This window comes from Cloeon dipterum, chromosome 2, assembly GCF_949628265.1.
Source record: "Cloeon dipterum chromosome 2, ieCloDipt1.1, whole genome shotgun sequence".
Classification (NCBI taxonomy): domain Eukaryota; kingdom Metazoa; phylum Arthropoda; class Insecta; order Ephemeroptera; family Baetidae; genus Cloeon; species Cloeon dipterum.
The window spans coordinates 35,081,821-35,103,654 of record NC_088787.1 but is presented as its reverse complement, the minus strand read 5'-3'; the positions used below and the strand labels follow the sequence as shown (position 1 = coordinate 35,103,654).

General features: G+C 42.6%; 4 protein-coding genes and 1 long non-coding RNA gene across 5 annotated transcripts in view; 1 reads left to right on the top strand and 4 right to left on the bottom strand.

Moving 5' to 3' along the window:
- The window catches only part of wry (weary), a 372,986-nt gene that overhangs the window by 4,911 nt on the left and 346,241 nt on the right, over positions 1–21,834 (top strand). The window lies entirely within an intron of this gene.
- Positions 1,233–4,559, bottom strand: LOC135935781 (uncharacterized). Its single transcript, XM_065478339.1, has 7 exons — positions 4,252–4,559; positions 3,611–3,927; positions 2,867–3,170; positions 1,920–2,221; positions 1,745–1,863; positions 1,599–1,680; positions 1,233–1,543 (listed from the first exon to the last, which is right to left on the bottom strand). Exons 1-7 carry the CDS (start codon positions 4,557–4,559, stop codon positions 1,248–1,250), a joined length of 1,728 nt encoding a protein of 575 aa, XP_065334411.1. The 3' UTR covers positions 1,233–1,247.
- On the bottom strand, positions 5,470–6,346 carry LOC135937920 (uncharacterized). The gene is made up of 3 exons (XR_010574573.1): positions 6,218–6,346; positions 6,063–6,160; positions 5,470–5,602 (listed from the first exon to the last, which is right to left on the bottom strand). It is a non-coding gene; the product is annotated as an uncharacterized LOC135937920 (long non-coding RNA).
- Positions 9,536–10,092, bottom strand: LOC135937074 (uncharacterized). The gene is made up of 3 exons (XM_065480154.1): positions 9,998–10,092; positions 9,749–9,948; positions 9,536–9,694 (listed from the first exon to the last, which is right to left on the bottom strand). Exons 1-3 carry the CDS (start codon positions 10,021–10,023, stop codon positions 9,549–9,551), a joined length of 372 nt encoding a protein of 123 aa, XP_065336226.1. The 5' UTR covers positions 10,024–10,092; the 3' UTR covers positions 9,536–9,548.
- On the bottom strand, positions 10,138–11,255 carry LOC135935780 (CRISP/Allergen/PR-1-like). Its single transcript, XM_065478338.1, has 4 exons — positions 11,102–11,255; positions 10,918–11,036; positions 10,386–10,467; positions 10,138–10,328 (listed from the first exon to the last, which is right to left on the bottom strand). The coding sequence occupies exons 1-4, from the start codon at positions 11,253–11,255 to the stop codon at positions 10,138–10,140; spliced, it is 546 nt and encodes a 181-aa protein (XP_065334410.1).

The following is a 21,834-nucleotide window of genomic DNA, read 5'->3' as shown; positions in this document are numbered from 1 at the left end:
ATTATCTCTGACAACACACACGTTGCTATAAGAACGACCTACACGCGCACAGAGACGCCGGTTTTCCCCGTTTTCTAAGAAGAAGTGCGTTGTTCTTTTTCCTTGGCGGGTTAAAAATAAACCCTCGCAAACCCTACAAGAGCTTATACTTCAAATTAATTGTTACAAAACAACGGAGTAGTATGTAGAGCGAGGAAAAATAAACTCAACCCGTAGAGAGCAGGGAGCTTTCGATACTGAAAATCGTGATTTACATCACCTGACCAGCAAGGAAATTCGCCCGAAATTTCGCACACCCAACGAGAGAAATTCAAACCAAGCATAAAAAATGATTAAACGTTCATTAATAGGGATAAATGTTCCCTTTGAATTTTGGCACCGAGGTTTTTCGTGTTGAAAAATACTGGATTTTTCGGCCGATTTTTTAATGCTTGAAATCGAAATCAGTTGACGAAGAGGGGGGCGTAACTAAGGGCAGAAAATATGGCGGCGTGGACACGGCAGGCAAGAATGCACATGATCGCCGCTCTGAGGGGGCGTAGTGCGCCGCCATATTGTATTCCCTCGGTTACGCCCCCCTTTTCGGGCTGTTTCGAAGCCGAACATTTCGGTTTCACGGCGCAAATTAATAAATCTAGCATTTTTTAAATACCAAAAAGCCCAGTCGAAGGAAACATCCTATTTGATTCAATTGTCTCTGAAGAAAAATCAAAGTTTTATGTACCCTTCATTTATTATTTCTCACAACGATAACAAGGTGAGCTGGTTTGGTTAACCACTTCATATCTTTGAAATTAAACTACGAAATAACAAAATCACGTCCCCCGTGGGGCTAAACGAGGACAAGCCTGATCGGGAAGCAGAGCTTATCGGAGAGGTAGGCGTGCCAAAACGCCAGAAGGATGGCGCTGATGAAGAAGGCGTAGAGCGCTTTGCGAACACGGCGGCGCCACCAGCTATCCCAGCAGTTGATGTAGGGAAAGGGCACGTCTTCCCCCATCCATTTGTACATTTCCTCCTTGGATGAGCAAAGTTTCTCGCCATATTTCCATTTGAAATCGCAATCGTTGCAAGGAATCGGCAAGAACTTCTTCTCGTCCTCTTCGGTCACGCAGAGCCCGGGGAACTCGGTCGATTCGCGGTCGCAGTCCGGCTCTCCCATCTCGTACACCGGCTCGCCCTCCACGTTGCCCCTGAAATTCCAGTCGTGGGAGGGGGGCCCAAGAGTGTTGCAAAAGAAAACAAACTTACGCTGGGCCGAAGAGGCAGACGAGCCTGCGGTAGGCGGTATCTGCAGGGTCGGTGTGAAACCTGAATCCGCATCCGACGTACTTGATGCGGGCCCACAAAAGCTGCGTCAAGCCGTGCGCTTTGCCCGGATTGAGCGACGAGTTGTATTGGGCCAAGAACCTGGCAGGGTAGGTCCGGTCAAAGACGCGGCTGTAGACTTGCAAGGCGATGTCAAGTATCTTTTTCTCCTTGGCCGTCGTCGAGTCGAAGCTCTCGATTATTTCTTCGTGCAACAGGCTCACATCGAAGCGATCTGCAAATTGCCAGGGAGTTTTGAGAATTCACAAATAGGCTGGCGCAGTACTCACCAACCGAGACGTCATATTGATCTAAATGATTGCATAATGTGGACATTTTGTTTGCCAGGGTCGCCAGTTCTTCATCCCAGATCTGAAATAAATAAATTCGGTTTCTTACATTTCTACGATTTTTGACTGACTGAGAATCAACTCACGAGCTGCTGCATGTTGAGGGCCGCGGGATATCCACCTGTTTGTCCGGTGGCCGTGAGCGATCGGAAAACGTTCAGCGTGTGAACCAACGCTCGCTTATCGTAGTCCGTGATGTTGCGATCTGCAAAATATTCCGTGTCTAAACAATTCAAGAGTCTAACTAAGAAGTGAAAGTACCGATGATGTTCTTTTTGGGGCAGCTGGCCGGTGTTTCGGCACACATTACGTGGATCCGATCCTTGAACTTTTCGTACTTGGGGTCATGGCAGCTATTTTCCGCTTCGATCCTTTTTGACTGTTCCTCCTTGTACGTGCACAGTTGTGTCCCGTATGTCGCATTGAATTCGCTGTCGTCGCAAGGTAGCGGCAAGAACTTCTTCTCGTCCTCTTCGGTCACGCACAATCCCGGGAACTCCTTCGACTCGCGCTCGCAGCTCGGCTTGCCGAATTTGTACACCGGCTCGCCCTTCACTTTACCCCTGAAAATGGTCAGCAAAAAGATTGAAAGCTTACATTTCTGAAATTAATGGAGAAAAATATTTTACGACGTTTCTGAGCGCACCAATCGATTCTTGAGGGTCGAATTAGGATAAGTTGATATTTTTCCGACCAAAAAGGGCAGCGCGACAAGCGAACCTTTTTTCCCGCCTAAACAATATCGAGAACTTCGCATGCGTGATAGCCGGTTTGAGCACTTGCAGAGAGACCGAATGTTCGAATGACTTCTTTGGCAGATCCAGCCAGCTTTGACGCATGCGCAGTTTTCGCATTCATATTGTTTTGGCGGGAAAAAAGTTCGCACGTCGCGCTGCACTTTTTGGTCGAAATAATGATCAACTTAACCTAATTTGACCCTTAAGAATCGATTGGTGGGTTCAGAAACTTCGTCAAACACGGTCTTTAACGGGAAATAATCACTGACTTATTTTTAAAACACACACTTGGCTACCCTTCAGCTACCGGAAGTGAGAAACCAGTTGCTAGTTCGGTCTGAGCATTTCTTTTTACTAATTTAATAAGAGGTTTGATCTTTCCCCTCTGATTTCTAACTATTTTAAAATTGCTCATCATTTTCAATATCCTCAGGAACCGACTAATTATTATTGCAATAATAGAAAACTTACGCTGGGCCGAAAGCGCAAAAGAGAAGGCGGTGGCAAGATGGCCAAGGGGTGTGGTGCCGGTACCAGTATCCGCAGCCGATGTATTTGCTGCGGTCCCATAAGAGCTGAATGAGACTGTCCGCCAATAATTTTTTTTCTCCCGTCGGTTCGTAGTATCTAGCCAAGTTTTTTGGAAGGTAGACATCCCTGTCAAAAGCGCTCTCAATGACACGCTGAGTTATTGTGAAAATCTTTTTGTCCTTCGCCTCTGCCGGGTCGTATTCTTCTCTATATTCCTCGAGGAACTGACTCACATTGAAGCGATCTGCAAATTGCCAGGATTGCTTGAATTATTGAATTATCGGAAAATGAAAACCACAATTTAATACTCACCAACCGTCAAGTCAAATTTGTTCAAAATCATATCGCAAAAAGAGGACATTTTATCGGTTAGGTTTGCCAGTTCGTCATCCCAAGTCTGGAAGAAAATTCTGTTTCTGGCATTTTTACTTATTTTAATTGGGAATCAACTCACGAGCTGCTGCATGTTGCTGGCTGGGGGATATCCTCTTTGTTTTCCGGTGGCCGTGGCCGATCGGAACATATTAAAGAAGTAGAGTAACGCCCTCCTATCGTGATCCGTCAATCCGCGCTCTGCAAAAAACATCAAAAGTTAAAAATAATTAAATCTTAGCTAACTGGTGGCGTCATCTATCGGAGGATTGGAACACTAACGGGTTTCTTAATTTATTATCCTTCCTTTACCTTTGATAATGTTTCCGGTACAACTGCTTGGCGACTCGTTGCACATGACGTGGTTCAAATCCGTGTAATTTGCGTACTTGGGGTCATTGCAGACCCAGGAATTGCTCGTAAAGCCTTTTCCGATCCATTTGTACACTTCCGACCTAGACGTGCACAGTGCCGATTTGTATTTCGTGTTGAAATCTTTGTCCTCGCAAGGAAGCGGCAAGAACTTCTGCTCCGCTTCGTCGGTCACACATAATCCTGGAAACTCCGCCGACTCTTTCTCGCAGTTGGGCTCGCCGGCACTGTAGACTGGCTCCCCCTTCACGTTGCCCCTGAAAATCGGTCGAAAATGGATGAAATGATCGGAAAATTATTCATATCAATGAATTTTAAGGTTTAAAGTCCACATTTATTCATCTAGTGAGAAAGTTAGATGATTGAGGGTTTTTCTAGTCGGCTAAACCGTTCAAACGGAATCCTTTTACGAGTTGAAAGAAGTTATTTCCACATTTTCTATCGGGAATTGAGGGTTTAGAGTGTTAGAATTCCAGTCTTTGGAAGGGGGGCTGATTAAAACTGATTTTGTGGTGAAGCCAAATTTTTCCTTTCAAGTCGAATATCAAAATTGCTGGCCTGGACTAATAACTAAAACTTACGCTGGGCCGAAGATGCAGAAGAGCTTGCGGTATCCAGTAGATCTTGGGTAGACGTGGAACCTGTATCCGCATCCAACGTATTTGGTGCGGTCCCAAAGGAGCTGCGTCAGGACGCCTGCTTTTTTCGAATTTAGCGATGGGTCGTAATTTGCCAAGTTGTTTGCGGGATACGTTTGGTCAAAAGCGCGCTTGTAGATGTCAAAGACCATGTCGAGCAACTTTTTGTCTTTTGGCGCCGTCGCGTTGTACGGCTTTTTTAACTCCTCGTGAATCTGAACCACATCAAAGCGATCTGCGAATTTAAACATGTCGTCATTTCCTCTCTCACATACATTAAAGTTTGTATTCTTACCCACTGTCACGTCAAATTGGTCCAATTTATCGCAGAAGGTGGCTATTTTCTGGGTCAGGGTCGCCAGTTCTTCATCCCAGGTCTAAAAGAAATAATTTATTTGCTTGCATTTTCAGAGATTTTACTTGGAAACTCACAAGCTGCTCCATTTTCATGGCAGGGGGATATCCACTTAGTTTTCCTGTGGCCGCGAGCGATCGGAAAATGTTAAATAGATAAACCAACGACCTCTTATCGTGATCCGTCAATTCACGCTCTGAACAAACAACAAAATAGAAATAATTGCTTTACTAAATTAGAAAGAAGTAAATCGAACCAATGATGTTCCTTTTTGGACAGTTGTCTGGTGACTTTACGCACATGACGTGATTCTTCCCATCGTACTTCGCATACTTGGGGTCAACGCAGGCCCAGCAAAGGCCCACGAGGCCCATGAGCAGTAGCAGCGAATTCCGCGAACGCATCCTGCTGAAGAACCTGTCAATCTCGATCCGGATTCACGACAACAATGAACACTTCTCATCCGTTTAATTATTTCTATTGTTTGCGGAATTGTTTGCAAATTGTTGGGGTTTTAATTTAATGAGATCAACGCTTCACACAATAAACAGTTTTCTCTGGTAGAAATAAAAGAGGGTGCCAAGCATTAGGGCAAGGAGGGTGGTCAGTGCCGCTGTGACGGTCGCGTAGAACAGTTTGCGCCAGAAATTCTCGTCGCAAAACTTCCTCTGGTACGGCAGACCTGATTAATATTAATTAAATAATTTAAATAAATTCTCCATATTTAATTCAATAAAAATACTAGAATGGATCCAACGGAAGTAGTTGTCAGGCGCGCACAGTGCCCGGTACTTGAAGGCGAAGATTTCTTGGTGGCAGGGGATGGGTTTAAAGGCCTGGTTGACCGCCGGCTCGGTGCACAGGCCCTCGTAGTGTTTAGAAGGGACGTCGCATTCAGGCTCGCCTTCCTCGTAGACGCTCGCATTCGCCACGTTACCTCTGTTGAAAAATATACATGCCTTTTAATTTTAATTCTCGAAATTAAAGGAAGAAAATTTCAGTTGCCTCTTCAAAGACTGTCTTTGACGAAGTTTCTGAGCGCACCAAACGATTCTTGAGGGTTGAATTAGGTAAATTGGGTATTTCTTCCGAACAAAAAGTCCAGCGCGACGTGCGAACTTTTTTCCCGCCAAAACATAATAAACGTATATGCGAGGACTGCGCGTGCGTGAGAGCTGGCTGGATCTGACATAGAAGTCATTCGTAGAGGCGGTCTCTCTGCAAGTGCTCAAACCAGCTCTCACGCATGCGCAGTCCTCGATATTGTTTTGGCGGGAAAAAAGTTCGCACGTCGCGCTGGACTTTTTGTTCGGAAGAAATACCCAATTTACCTATTTCGACCCTCAAGAATCGACTGGTGTGCTCAGAAACTTTGTCAAAGACGGTGTTTAACCCTTACTTGGGCCCGAAGAGGCAGATGAGCATGCGAACGCCAATCTCTTCCTCCATGAAGAGGGTGTATCCGCAGCCTACCAGGTGAGATTTGGCCCAGATAAGCTGGAAAATGAAGGCAATTAAATTATTTCGTTCTAATCTCTTAAGAAATTTTGTCACCTGTGTGAAGTAATCGCCAGAGGGGGTGGGCCGCCATCGGGGGATGTCCTTTAGGAGGTAGCTGAAGTCAAAGGCTCGCACGAACAGGGTCTTCGTCACCTTCAGCACGTGCGGTGGTTGTACATTGCTCAAGGTTACCTTTTCCTCGTACGTCATTATCACCTCACCAACCGGAAATCGCTCTGCGAGAAATTTAGATATTTTGATTGACTTTGGAATACGCTGCTCACCGACTGTGAAGTTGAATTTGGCATATCGATCGCAGTGCTCGGCAAATCTCTGGGCTAGGGTTGCTAATTCCTCGTCCCAAGTCTAAAATTTTATTAGAAATGGTATTTTAATTGGGTTTGGAAACTGACCAGTTGGCGCATGTTTGTAGCTGGGCGGTAAACTGCAGTTCGACCTGACGCAATCAGCGAGCGAAACGTGTTCAACGTGTGTAGTATAGCCAATTTGTCGTCTTCACCCGTCTCTACCGCTGTATAAACAAAATTGATTTAAATTTCCTGAAAATCAGGGTGACTCCTGATTAACTGGATTTTCTAATTAAATACACCAGTTAAAGACCATTGTGTTCGAAGCCGCCAACAGATGGCGCCGCCGTATACTTTCACAGTAAATTTAATTTTAAGGCACTTTCGCTGCGATTTCAGACTCAATCTAGCTACCGTGCAAACTTTACTTAATATGCTTTCTTTTGACGAGCTGAAAACCAAAATCGGTTCAGCCAATCGCCGTAGAATCGTGAAAAATTATTTTTTGAGATATAAAACCTTATCCAACGTTTCTACGGCGATTGGATGGACTGATTTTGGTGTTCAGCACTTCAAAAGAAAATAAATTAATTGAAGAATGCAAAATAGCTAGATTGAGTCTGAAATCGAAGCGAAAAATCTTTAAAATTAAATTAATTAAATTATACGGTGGCACCATCTGTTGGCGGCTTAGTTTTGATCATTTCGCTGGATCTCATTCAGTGAGTTTTACGAGAATTTCGGCAACCCTTACTCCAAATTTCCTTTCCTGAGCACTTTCTCGGCTTGAGGCACATCACGTGGTTGTGATATTTGGCGTACTTCTCGTCGTGGCACGTCTTGACGCCGTCTTTTTCCTCAGCCATGACCATCAGGCTCGTCAGAAACAACAGATTCGTCAGAACCCTCATCTTCCGCGTTTTGTAAACAAAGGTTTCTTTTCCAGATTGTTGTTTTTAGCTTTGTTATAGTTAACAAACAATGATTTATTTATTAAGACTATTTTTTTGGCAATTTTCACACGATGAAAACATTTTTCTTGATGTAGTAAATTAAAAAGGCGCCAAGCACTAGCGCCAGAAGGGTCATCAGCACCACAGAGACGGTCGCGTAGAACATTTTGCGCCAGAAACTCTCGTCACATGGCGTCCTCAGGTACGGTAAACCTGAATGACAGAAGTAAAGAAAATAATAACAATCTCACAATTTTACTAACCAGTTGAAATCCAGCGAAGGTAGTTGTCTCGAGGGGCGCACAGCACCCTGTACTTGGTGGCAAAAGTGCTGTTGTCGCAAGGGATGGGTTGAAAGGCCCGGTTGGCCGCCTGGTCGGTGCACAGACCCTCGTAGTAGTTGGAGGGGACGTTGCAATTGGGAAAGCCCTCCTCATAGACGCTTGCATTCACTATATTCCCTCTGCGGAAATAAAAATGAAATTAATTGAAATTTTAATTAAAATGTTTTACTTGGGCCCGAAGAGGCAGACGAGCATGCGAACGCCAGTCTTTTCCTCCATGAAGAGGGAGTATCCGCAGCCAATCAGGTGAGATTTGGCCCAGATGAGCTGGAAATTTGAATGATTTTTGAAAACTACAACCGAATCATGGGGAATTTTCTGGATTTTTTAATTAAAAAGGGTTGTTTTGCCTTCACATTGAGCAAAAAGATTTTAAGTACTCATCCCAGGGTTGCATCTGCTTAATACCACCCAGGTTTATCAATTTCAAAAGCAAGAAATGAATTTATTCCAATTTGTGCATGTGAAAATCTAAAACTTGCGGTTAGAGTGGTGAAAATTATCACTATCATACAGATTTGTTCTTTTAAACAGTCATTTGCTGACTCAACTTCTCTAAAACTTTCTCCCTGACCATTTTTCTAGTCGAGGTCACGAGCAAATAATAAGAAAAATTCATGAAAAACGGGTTTGCATTTTAAAATGCAATTTTTGCAACTCTGGTGGATTGATTTTTGGTTACCTGAGTTAAGTAGTCGCCATTGGGGGTGGGAATCCAGCGAGGGATGTCCTTGAGGAGGTAACTGAAGTCAAAGGCTTGGACAAACAGCCTCTTTATCAGCCACATGAAATGCGGCGGCTGGAGGTTGCCCCAGCCGATCGGAAACTGCTTGCTCGTCATGATTATGTGGCCCACAGAAAATCTGTCTGCATAAAAATTGTACATTTGGAGTGATTTTGGTCGCTTTTTATACCAACTGTCAAGTTGAGTTTGGCCTCTTGGTCGCAGTGCTCGGCAAATCTCTGGGCTAGGGTTGCCAGTTCCTCGTCCCAGGTCTGAAATTTGATTAAATAGGCTTTTTTCGGTGTTTGGAAACTGACCAGTTGGCGCATGTTGGTGGCAGGGCGGTAGACAGCGGTGCGACCTGTCGCAATCACCGAGCGAAACGTGTTCAAAGCGTGCAAAACCGCCAGCATGTCGTAACTTTTGTACTTTATAACTGAATAAAATTAGTTTAAATTAAAAATCATGAGACTGGCCGCGAAAATTAAATTTTGCTACTCTTTAGATCCTTTCCAGGGCAGGATCTCTGCTCGAGGCACATGACGTGGTTGGGGTATTTAGCGTACCGCTCGTCCTGGCACGTCTCATTCCCGTCTTTCTTATCAGCCAATCCGCTGCTCATGACCAGGCTCAGAAGCATGAACCGTGGTAAAACGCTCATGGTTTTCTTTCAAAACAAACCAAGAGAGACAAATGAAAGGATTTATCTGTTTCTGAATTGTTGGTCATGGTAAACAAAGGTCCTAAAATGGGCGAATGTCGATTGTTGCAATTGAGGTGGTCGTAACAATTATTAATTTGTATTCAAATTTTCCAATTCTCTCCAAAATTTGCATCGCTAGACTCCAGCCACGTTTCTAAAAAAATTACAGTTCTACTTAAATCAATTTATGGCTCTAACTGAATCCTAAGGGATCAGTTCATGTATTCGCAACAATCATTTTGAAGTATTAATCCTCTTTAACAAGAAATGATACGAACAAAATATAGATCCTGTTTATTTTCTGTAATTAAAAATTAAGTATTTGTTTTATTCTGTGGGTTTGCTTTGTATTTTCAAACGATGAACAGTTTTTTCTGGTAGTAATAAAAGAGGGAGCCGAGCATCGACGCCAGAAGGGTGGTCAGCACCGCAGTGAGGGTGAAGTAGTACATTTTGCGCCAGAAACGCTCGTCGCACGGCATCCGTTCGTACAGCAGACCTAATAACAAAATCAGTCAGCGATTTTAGGTTAAAACTGATTGAATCAAATTACCAGAAGCCACCCACTGGGGGTAGTGGTCGCCAGGCTCGCACATGACGCCGTATTTGGCGGAGAAGTTTGCGTTTTTGCAGGGGATGGGCTCGAAAGCCCGGTTGACCGCCTTCTTGGTGCACAGCCCCTTGTAGTTTTTGGAGGAAACGCCGCAGTGGGGCTCTCCCTCCACGTAAACACTCGCGTTCACCACGTTTCCTCTAGTTAAAAATAAAATTGGAGCTAAAATGATTTAAAAACAATGTTTACTTTGGTCCGAAGAGGCAGGCGAGCATGCGAACTCCACTCCCGTCATCCACAAATAGGGAAAATCCACATCCGACCAGATGCGATTCGGCCCAGATGAGCTGAAATTTTGAATTATTAATGGAATTATTATTTTTTTAAATTTAAACTTGTGAAAAGTCGTCTCCGGTGGGGGTGGATCGCCAGTGGGGGATGTCTTTGATTAAGTAGCTGTAGTCGAAGGCGTGCGAAAACAGGAGCTGGGTCAAATTCATCAAATGCGGCGGCGACTCCATTTCCCAGCTCATCGGGTACTGTTCTTCAGAAACAATTACTTTGCCAACGGGAAATCGATCTGTTGGACAAACAAAATCAGAAATAAGTTTATTAAATTTTGGTTCTCGCCTCTAACCAATGGAAATGTTGTAATCGGCCTTTAGTGAGCACTGCTCGGCCAGTCTCTGCGCCACGGCTGCCAGCTCGTCATCCCACGTCTGAAATTTGGAAATTAATCCCCGTATGATTTCCAGATAAATTAATTTAATTTTGGGTATTATAATTTTCCCAAAATATTTTAAAGGCCAGTTGAAATTTTCAGACGAATTTTGAGCGGCATTAGTAATTAAGAGAAAAATTTGCTCAATAGGAAAAACTGGAAATTTAATTAGCTTTCAGAATATAGGCATTTTTTGACGCTACTTTCAACTGGTGAATTTTAATGAGGCCAAAAACGCACCCCTTTCGGAAAAGCACAATTTTTATCTTCTCTTATAAATTTTCATAATTTTTCTCACCCCAGAAGCAATAATTAATTTCCTTTGCTCAAAAAAGAGGGCGTAACCGGTAAAATTAAAAATGCATTTTGGGGCACGGTTAGGATTAACTTTTTACGCAATATCGTTTTTTTAAAATAAAAAAATCACTTTGATTAGGATTTAACTCACCAGTTGGCGCATATTGGCGGCAGGGTGGTAAACAGCGGTGCGACCTGACGCAATCACCGAGCGAAACGTGTTCAAAGCGTGCAGCACAGCCTGTTGGTCCTGCCGATCGGTCTCAGCGACTGAAATTAATTAATTAATTTTAAATTTTATAGCAAAGAATTTTTTTAACAAGGTTTGGCCATACCCATGAGTTCCTTTTCGGGGCAGCTTTTCGGCTCGAGGCACATGACGTGGTTGGGATATTTGTCGTAGCGCTCGTCGTGGCACGTGTCGGTGCCGTCGGCCCAGCCGCGGCCCAAGACCAGACTCAGAAGCAACAGCCGCGTGAAAAAACTCATGTCGATCTCGAACTGGAACGTTTTTAAATGACAAACAATCGATCTTGACTGAGGCATTGTTGAAGAAAAATCATTACTGCCAGCAACAATGTCAACTTCAGCTTCGTTTTGATTTTAAAAATTGATCTTTCCTTAACGATCAGTCCGAAAATACGTAACTTTTGAGGAAAATTCTCTGCTCTTTTAGGCTCTAAATGGAAGCAGAATTTCGTAAATTAAAATTAGCTTTCAAATTGAATTAACTAATTTAAAGCATTGAAAATTTGCACGAGAATGAATCATTATGGCCAATTTTACTGAAATATTCTCATTTTTTCTTCAATTTCAAGTTCTCTTTTAAAATTTTCCGTCAAAATTCAGAATTAAATTTAATATAAAGCGGTATAATTAATGTACATATTTTCCTCATTGTGATTTTAGCCCAGAGAAGAGGAAAAAAATATAAATCGGAAGAAAAATTGCATTTTTTCGTTTCTTCAGGGCGTCAGGATTTTTTGAATTTCAGCTATTCTAGAAGTTAAAGGTGCTAGAATCTAACTGAGAGTGAAGCGTTCATAGCCTGCGGATCTTCAAAAAAATAAGCAACCCGCTTGAGTAGAAATGTTGACATTAGTAATCCAGGCCCTAAAAATCCAAATTTGACTTGTTACGATACTTGTAACCAAAATTTCGCTTAAATTAGCTAATTTATCTGCTGCTGGATTAACCAAGAGTTAGTTGTTTTCCATTTTAATAACATTTTATTTATAAATATTTGAGAATTTCCTAGTATTTTTGTCATTTATTCGATTGGAATTGGGGCATTAAAACGCGGTGAAGTGGCAACTGGAATGAATACAAATAAAGTCTTTCTCGGGGCGGATTTGACATGGGCGGGCGACAGAGCCGGCTGGTTGGCAGGGTGGCTATCTGAAGGGCGAATTTATTCTGGGCCGATGCGACGCGAAGGAGGAAAAGACGCGCTCGGAATGAATATGTCGAAATGTCGTTGCGAGAGCGAGCGAGCGAGCGAGCAGGGAACGTGGTCAGGCGCAAGATATTCCAAATTAGATTTGCCAAACAAGACGGCGGGCAAATTTTTCTCGACCCCATAGTGTTCCACAGCAGCCCGACAAGTTTCCGTCCGACACGCCCGGCGCATGTTAAAACATAATGCGCCATTCGCAACAATTACTCATTCGTGCCTGGAATCGTGGCCGACCGCTTTTAAACTAATTATCTGGGAAATTTCGGTTCATTAATAAATTATTAATTGCGTAAAAATGATTTTTTACCTAATTTTCTCTTGTTTTAAATTTTTTTAATTTAACAAAATGGAATTAGTCTCATATTTAAGTAGAAAATGACCAAATCTTTAAATTTTTCTTAAAAACCAATTTAATTGTTTAAATTTTGATAAATTTCGCCAGTTTGAAGTTTGAAACAAAATTATCGAAACAAATTAATATATTTGGTGTTTTCTAGCCTATTGATTTTATTTGCGCAACCAGCGGCCGTCAGCGTCCTTCTAATCTTTCAATTTGCAGAGAAAGAATCGGTTCTCCCCGAAATCTTATTAAAAAAAGCCAATTAGGAGCAAGGCGCAGATTTGATTGAATTTTTGTGTGCCGAAGTTTGTGCATTGTGCCGCCGAGTTTCCCGCTTTCTTTGCCTCTCTCAGGTGGTTTCTGGCGTAATCCGCGCCTGATGGATTTTCTCTCCGCCTCGATCAAAATCCGCTCAATTCTATCTTTTCATCCACGCATTTTTTTTGACGCTGCGAACCAAGTTTGACAGTGTAAACAAATTCATTCCGGATCAAAACTTTGGAAAAGTTGCAGAGGAATAGTAAATTTATCAAATTCTCGTTCGAGTGATTTTTTTTCTCTTTAAAAGATAAAGAATTCCAGCTGTAAATAAGAAAAAGGTGGAATTATTTTTCGATTTTCTCCAAACGGGCCGCGTAAATAGACGTTCGAGAGAGTGCGTGGGGCACGCGCGCGATAAATCAGAAGGCGAAGGGCCGGGGCGACACCCGAGAGACGCTGAAAAGGCTCTGATTGAGCAAATAAAAAGCGGGCCTCCCTTTATTATCGCGGGGAAAAAAGCCGGAAATGAGCCAGCCAGCCGTCTTGGACGCGTCGTTTTCCTCGCCCGCGGACATTCCCGCCTAATTTCCAATCTGGCCTCTCAGAATTCGCCCAAAGCGCGAATTCTGCGGCGAAATTAACTTGTTTATTCGCTAAGGACGGATTTTTAAAGGTCGAATGTCTCAAAATCTTGGATTAGATTTTTTCCTTGATACATTTTTCCACCAAGACGAATTAAATTTTCAGAAAAATAAAAAAAATATGGACGCTCTGTAATTCAATTTTTTACTCTTCCAATCGCTTCCAGAGTTTTAAATTAAATTAGGTTAGGCAGCCTAATCGTTTAGTTGTTAATTCGATAAAACGTTCTGAAGATCGGCTTAATCATAAAAACCGTTACTTTGGCGGGTTTTCGGTTTGAACTTAGCCAGCGACCAATCAGAATGGGGCGTTTTCCTCTAAATCTCCTCTTCGCTTATAATTGTGCTGGCTGTCGCTGTGGCGCTGCTGTCTCGATCTGACCAATCAGAGAAACGCCCCCGTCTCTGATTGGTCGCTGGCTATTTTCAAACCAAAAACCCGCCAAAGTAACGATTTTTTACTTGTTTTTTACTCTTTAACCTAATTCGATCCACAGGAATCGATTAGCACTGTCAAAAATAAAATTCCGGCTTTCATAAATCAGGAATTTCCACTTTAAATAAAATTTTCCCCTCGAGAATAAGAATTTTTCATTACTGCAAACACAAACATCGAGAACGGACTCTATATTATTTATGTTAGTGCTGAGCGCAGATATTGCCGCTCCGGCCAGTGTCCGTTCGTTCGTTCGTCCGTCTTGCCGATTGCCGAGACCCCGAGAGTTGTCTTTGGCAGAGGAATTCAGCTGAGTCGCCGCTTTTCCTTTTGAGGCGAAGTTTGCTAGGAGCGAGCGAGCGAGCGGCGGAAAGAGCGCAAACTTGGCCCGGGATTTGCAGGCCGGAGTAATCAGAGGCCAATCGAGCGTCCACTCGGCCTCGAATTATTTATTTTGCCAGAGTGCGACGCGCCGGCCGCCGAGGAAACGAGTTTCCCATTCCCAGCACCCACACCGACAAGTTTCGCTCGCTGAGAGCACGGAGAGTGAGTGAGAGAGAGAGAAAAGTCATCTCGAGATGGAATTCAGTGCCGCAAATACAATGCCGAGAAAAGCCTCATCAGCAGATTGATGTTCTCGATCTCTCTCGGCCCCGTTTCATCAACTCCTGCGACTCTAATGGATAAAAAACATGTTCTAAATCGGGAAACTATACCTAGCTGTATTCTGGGCTTTCATTGGCGAGAAAAATTGGAAAATTCCGGTGGAAAAATAACTTTTACTTTTTTTCTAAGGGGTCTAATAACATGGTAATTTGGGTTGGAGGGCAAAAAAGCACCCCTCAAACCCTTCAGTTAATAAAGGAGGTCATCAGGGAAGGTCTTTTTGCAATTCTGACTTTTAAAACCGTAAATTTGTCGGAGAGAGTCCAGCGGCCAATCAGAAGCGTCGAAAAAGAGGCGTGCCGACCTAATAATTACATTCCCGCGTATTTTGTTTCATTTACATTTGCTTGACGTGCCATCTAACGGTCGATTCGCCAATTACCGGGCTAATCAGCTGTCATTAGAGAAATAACAACAAAAAATCCATTGTGCTGATGCTATTTTCATGATAAATTTTCCAAGCCAATTTCATTTTACGTTTGAAACTTTCCCGCCATTTGGTATAGAATCAATCAGGCTTGAACCAACAATTTTTAAATGGCTCAATCTCCACAAAAATTTCCTAAAATTCGCCATCTTGCTTGTGTTTACCAAAAAATGAACAAAGTTTTCTTTACCATGACCATTTTCCCCCGAAATCCTAAATTTCCTCAACTGTTGCAGGGAGGCACATTAAATGTGTAGTGTATGTTTACGTGTGTCAGCATTTGGCGGTTCCCTTTTCCCTTTCAGGAGCACTTTCTTATACATCTTTGCTTTTCCAGGCGAACGCAATTTCGATAAAAACCTTTGCGCTTTTCTGCCATTCGGGCACTCTAGCGCAAATCAATACGCAGAGGCGGCGTCGCGGGGAGCGGCGGCTACATGCTTTTTCCAACACGACACACACACAACAAAATGATAAATATGCATTAATTTCGATAATGGCCAGCCCTAATTGGCCTCTCGGGCCAAAATTCTATTTGCGAGATGCGGAAAAAGCGGTTGGCAACGCGTCAAAACGTCGAGGGCGCTCTGAAATAATAAAGCAAGCTTGCAAAAGAGACGGAAAATTGATGTTTTTCCGCCGCAGACGACGTGTCTCTTTGACCGAGCCGAGCAAGATGCCATGCAAACTTGGAAGATATCGCGCTTGATACTTTTAAAGAAAGGAAAATATTTATTCTGCTTCTGGAAATTTTGCAGTGATTGGATAATTGATCGGCTCACTTAAAAGTTAAGGAATATCAAATGAATGAATGAAATATTTATTAAACACCAAAAGGTGTACAACAGACATAAAATATAGAGTAATTAAATCACATATCAATGCTCGTTTTTGCTTTGGCGGCTTGGCACAACGTCAGATTGTTCTTAACACATTCAAAAAAATGGTAAAAGTTAATTTGTTTAATATCACAGAATTTGCACTCGCAGTCCTCACTCGCGCAGGAGTGATAGGTCAATTTATTACAGATCAAATAGTGAAAACCGTGACAAGCGTGTCTCGTGAACATATGTCTGTTAATAAACATGGCTCCCTTCCAATTTTGGTTGACCATGGCGGGGGTGACGAAAAACCCCGGGTCGATTTCGGAGGCCTTAAAATCCTGGTTAGCCATGAACTTTTTAAATGAGTCAGTCTCCGGCAGTGAAAATCTTGTTATCAACTCTTTTACAAAAAAATCGGTGTCTGCTAATTTATATGTCAGCCTGGATTTCATTAATTTGGATACGGAAAGAGCTCTTTTTAGAAATCTTGATTTGGAGGATTCTAATTTATTAAAGTCTTTGAGATTTAAAAATGGCCAAATCGCCTCTATTCCGTAACTTGCGATTGGAGCTATTGCAAGATTGAAAAGTTTCAAAGCAGTGCTGACTGATGATCTGGGGAGAGAGTTTAGTTTGGAGGTGGCTAGAATTGAAGCTCTCACTTTTTTCTCAATATGTTTAGAAAAAGAAATTCCGGAAGACTGAAACGTTACTCCTAAATAGGTAAATTCGGTGACGAAATCGACGACCTCATTTCTCACTACTAATTTGTCAGTTTGCTTCAGCCTCCCTCTACCCTTGTTTCTAAACTTGAGTATGTTGCATTTTGAAAAATTTAATTTGAGCTCTTTTTCCGCTAAGTAGTCAATTAAGCTGGCCATGAAATTTTTTAACTCCTCCAAGCAGTTTGAGAGCAGGACCAGATCATCGGCAAACATAATTAATTTGACATTTGGGAAGGTCTGTAAAAGTGCATTAATATCAGAAATAGCGTAAATGAAAAGGAATATCAAAGCAAGTTTAATTTTGAAATTTTCGCAAAGGGATTTGTCGGTAAAAAATTAATTTATATTCCATTTTCATGGATAAAACCGTTTTTGACGAAATTTCTGAGCACACCAGTCGATTGTTAAGGGTCAAATTAGGTAAAGTGGATTGCGACGAAAAAGTGCAGCACGACGTGCGAACTTTTTCCCGCCATAACAGGACGAACGTATTTGCGAGAAGTGCGTATGCGTCAGAACTGGCTGGATCTGCCAAAGAAGCCATTCGTACAGGCGGTTTCTCTGCAAGTGCGCAAACCAGCTCTCACGCATGCGCAATTGCGCACTTCTCGCTTTCAAATTGTTTTGGCGGGAAAAAAGTTCACACGTCGCGCTGGACTTTTTGGCCGGAAAAATGTCCTCTTTACCTAATTTGACCCTCAAGAATCGATTGGTGTGCTCAGAATCTTCGTCAATGACGATCTAAAATGTATTTTCTGCCACGCCCCTTTTTAAATTCTTGAGAACCACGCCCTTGCTTTTGAAATTTCCATTACACCCTCTCTTAATGTCAACAGCAAATCCCAAGGACCTTATTTTTAATTGAAAGCTACATTCCTTACAGGGAAATTCCTTGGTCTTTTGATCCGTCATTAGATGGCGCCACCGGATAGTTCGAATTTTTAATATAATTGAATGGAAATTTTAGATTTTTCTTCGGTGCTGTGCACATTCTTGGCATTTAAATATATTGCATTTGACTTGCTGAAAACCAAAGTAGGTAGAAACTTTAAAAATAATTTTGCCGCACAAAAAATTAGCAACAGTTTGTAAATGAACGGTGGCGCCATCTGTTGGTGGCTTTAAGCACAAAATTGGTGAATTGGAATTTTTATTCATGTAAAATCAAACATTCAATTAGGGTTATTTTTTTAAAATTTGACAAAGAACATGGTTTTCAGGAAAATAGAAAACGAGGCGTGGCAAGTGAAAAAACGCGGGAAATGAATAAAAATGGCTTAACTAGTCTTTTTGTTCAGTACATATAAATAATTAATTCTTTTGGTGGCTCTATTCACGAAAATAATGTCACTTTTACTCTTGGTGAATGAAAATTCAGCTTTTAGTGCGCGTCGAAGTGATTTCGGCATGTGTGTTAATCGAGTTTAGCACCTCCATGCGAATTTGGAATGCGACGGGACGACTGCTGATTCTCTCACTCTGTGCGATCGTCAGTGGGCTGTGTGCTTTTGCCGGATATCGCAGCGGTGCGGAGTGCGCGGAGGCTGCTGCTTTTGGCTCTAATGAGTGATAGCGAGCGAGCGCGCCGGCCGGCCGGCCGGATCTCTGATTTCCCCGTTTGTCCGGCCGGTGTGCATGACAAAAGGCCTTTCGGCAACGCGACACTCGCGTCTCTGCTGTTATCGCATTAAAAAGGCTCGTGATGAAAGAGAGCCTGTGTGTGAAATTGAAAATAAAAAGGGGAAAATCGCGACGCAGGATGGACGTAATTTTAATTAGCTCGCTAAAATCGAGTTTTTGTTGCTCCAATTTCAAATTATTCTGCAAGAGGAAAAAAATAAAATTTGCTCTTAGTTGGGAAATAAATTTAACCAGAAAAAATGTTAAATTTGAATTTTCGCCTTAAAATTGCAATTAAATTAGTTTCTCGCATTTTTCAGCCATCTCTTTTGAATAGTTTTTATTTTTGAGGGTTTTTTTTAAATCAACCCTCATTCCCAGGGGGTGATTTATGGTTAATTATTAAATTAGACCTTCCTTCTTATGTTTTCCACCCCAAAAAATCAAAATCTGAAGTCAATTTAACGTTTAACTTGCCTCCTTCAGCTCTATAAATTTCTTACACTCTGAAGAATATTTTATATTCAGCATAAAACCATTTCTTTAATTCAAACTGCGGTTTGTGACCGGTCGGAAAGCGCAATAAAATGCGGAAAGGAAGGAATTCGGGCAAACAAAAGCTCCAGGCTGGGGGCTAACGCGAGTTTGATGCGCTGTCAGCTTTTTACTCTCATCAAAATCGCGCCAAAATTGGATCTCGGGATGCGTGGCCCGAATTTCAATCGCGGGCGCCGCCGCCGCCTCTGCCGAGTCTTTATTAAAAAAGAGAGCCTTTGACGCGCGCACCCGCTTCTTCGGATTCGGAGACGCCAAGGCGCGTCACAATGAATATTTATTACTCCGCCAGCCAGCCAGCCTTCCAGCCAGCCGGCGAGTGAAATATTGCTCTGCGCCGTGTCGGACACGCTGATGAAGTCTCCATTAACGTTTTGCACCTTCAGCAGCCGATTTGCAAGTCAAAGGCAGGTCAATTAATCGCTCGTAAGTGCTCTCTCCGCCGTCTCGTCGCTGCCCCGCACTCCACGGGCGCACAGAACAATCAATTTTCATTCAAGTTTCGTCCGAGTTGGAGCGGCAAATCAATCATTGTCGAAAAGCGAGTACCCTGGAAAAGGGAGGCACCTTGGAGCCCGAGAAAAAGGCTATTTAAAAAAATTACGGTACAAAAAATGATCATTTCCACCCCATTCAACTCCCTACTTAAACTAAAGTATCGAAAACTTTCTTATCTTTTGTTTTTTTCCTACAAAATGAACTTTTTAAGTTAAAAAAATTACATTTTTCCTCCAGAAATGTCTAAAAGCAGACAAAGTTGAGAGGATTTCACCCTCTCCACTGATTTGAACAACTTTGGTGCTGGTTGCGTGCCGGTAAAACTCCATTTTATGTACACAAATTCAGTCAACAAGTCTGTTGAGCTTTTGGATCTCATGTTCAGGTCCCAAAATCAAAGGAACGGTGCGCATTGAGCGAGTGAGTGAGTGGTAGTGGTGCGGCGAGGCATTGTCGCGGGTAAACAGCGCGTGTGCTGCGGCGTTTAATTTAAAGCCGAACAATGGACCCGCTTCGATTCGGAGGAATTGGCTCTGCTCTCTCTCTCTCCCTCTCGCCCGGGATTTGCGCCGCCGTCAAGTGCGCGCTCGCTCAGGCCCAAATTAAGTGCCCTTTGTCGTCGTCGTCGGCGGCGGCGGCAGGCAGGCAGGCAGGCAGATTCGCACTCGCACATGCATGTGCCTTTTCGCTTTTTGTTATATTTCCAACTTAATTTTATGGCATTGTTGCTCCGAATTTCGTGTCAGTTCAAAATTGTATTCAGGCAATTAGCAGGGGAAGGGGGAAATCGATATCAACTGTGGATTTTACACTGAATATCTGCTGTCAAAGGATCAAAATATTTATTGGGAATTAAGTCAAATTTAAAATTAAGAAGCAGTCTTTCATGATCTAAAAAACCTCTGAAACTAAATTTTTAACATTCCAATCGATTCCTGAGGGTCAAAGTAGGTGGGATAAATAATTTTCCTGATTGAAAAACGTTTTTTGACGTGCGACAATGGCGCAAAGTAAAACGCACGTTGCTTTGGCGCGCAAAACGCTTGAATTTTTTGGCCACTACTGCGTAAGCGTCTCCCCTCTGACGTCACAGCCATGCTTGGCAGCTGAGAGAGCACGCGACGGCAGAGACTTCTGCGCATACCCAGCAAGAGCAGTTGAAACAGTCACGTGACTCAATCCCGCCATCTCATTGGCCAAGAGCAGGCGCGCATCTTTCTTGCTTCCCCTCCACTCCCTCCAAGCAGTGGTATGGGTACGCACTCTACTGCGCATGTCACACTCCTCAGAGTGGGGGTATTACAAGAGGAGGGAGAAGCAAGAAATTCACGTGCCTGCTTTTAGCCAATGAGATGGCGGGATTGAGTCACGTGACTGCTCGAACTGCTCTTGCTGGGTATGTATTGTGCAGATGTCTCTGCCGTCGCCTGCTCTTTCAGCTGCACGTAACATGGCTGTGACGTCAGAGGGGTGACGCATGCGTAGTAGCGGCCAAATGATTCAAGCCACAAGACATGCGATTTGCTTTGCGCCTCTGCTCGCACGACACAAAACAATTTTTTATCCATCAGAAAAATAATTGACCCCACCAATTTCGACCCTCAGGAATCGATTGGAATGTAAAAGTACGTCTTGAAACCAAGAGAGAAATTAATTCGTTGAGATCAGAAGGATAAATTTCTTTTCCAGGTCACGTGAGACGTGTGTCCCGGAGCGAAAATAATAATGTAATGCAGCTGCGAGGAGGGTTGTCGGAAATTGCATTAAGACGGTTGTTAGTGGTGGCAGGTCGCATGAATGATTCACCTTTTATCTCCTGTTTGGGCGGAGTGTGCCGAGGCCGAGCAGCGCCGTAATTAACGACGAGCAAGGCTCCGCGGCGACAAAGTTCGCCCGCTCTCTGCGACTGTCGTGACCGCAGAGAGAAAATGTGTCCAGTCGGACTGTCGCGGATGGAATGTGTCTTGACCTAATTACTCTTTAATTAATGACGGGCAGGCGGAGCAGCGACAGTATGACTTTTGACAAGCGAGGAGGAGAGCCAAGACGGAGGCCTTTGATTAACTTTCTTGGAATTATGAGAGCAAAGATTTGATATCCCTTCTTAGAACTGCTCTAAAGGGGATTGATAGGAATTTCTTTTATTTAAAAAAATTATATTTCATAAAATTGACCATTTTTTCATGTACTTCTGACCAGAAGTGGCCCGAAAATCCATTTTTCGAATTTTACCGGTTACGCCCTCTTTTTTGAGGAAAGGAAATTAATTGCTTCCGGGGTGAGAAAAATTATGAAAATTAAATTGTCAGAAGATAAAAAATAGTACTTTTGAGTCTTGAAATTTGTTTTTTATTTTTTCAAAAATTGCAGATTTTTGAAAGGAGTTTGTTTTTGGCCTCATTAAAATTCTTACTGAGCAGATTTTTTTGAAATTAACTTTTTTGCACAAAATTCGTCTGAAAATTTCTACTGGCCGTTCGAGAACCTTTATTTTTTTTTAAAAAAAATATTAATACCCAAAATAAAGTTTTTATATTCCAAAATCATCCCAGAAAAATGACTTTATGTCATATTAATAATTTCTACGATTGTCAGAGGTAAAAACTATTTATTATTAAA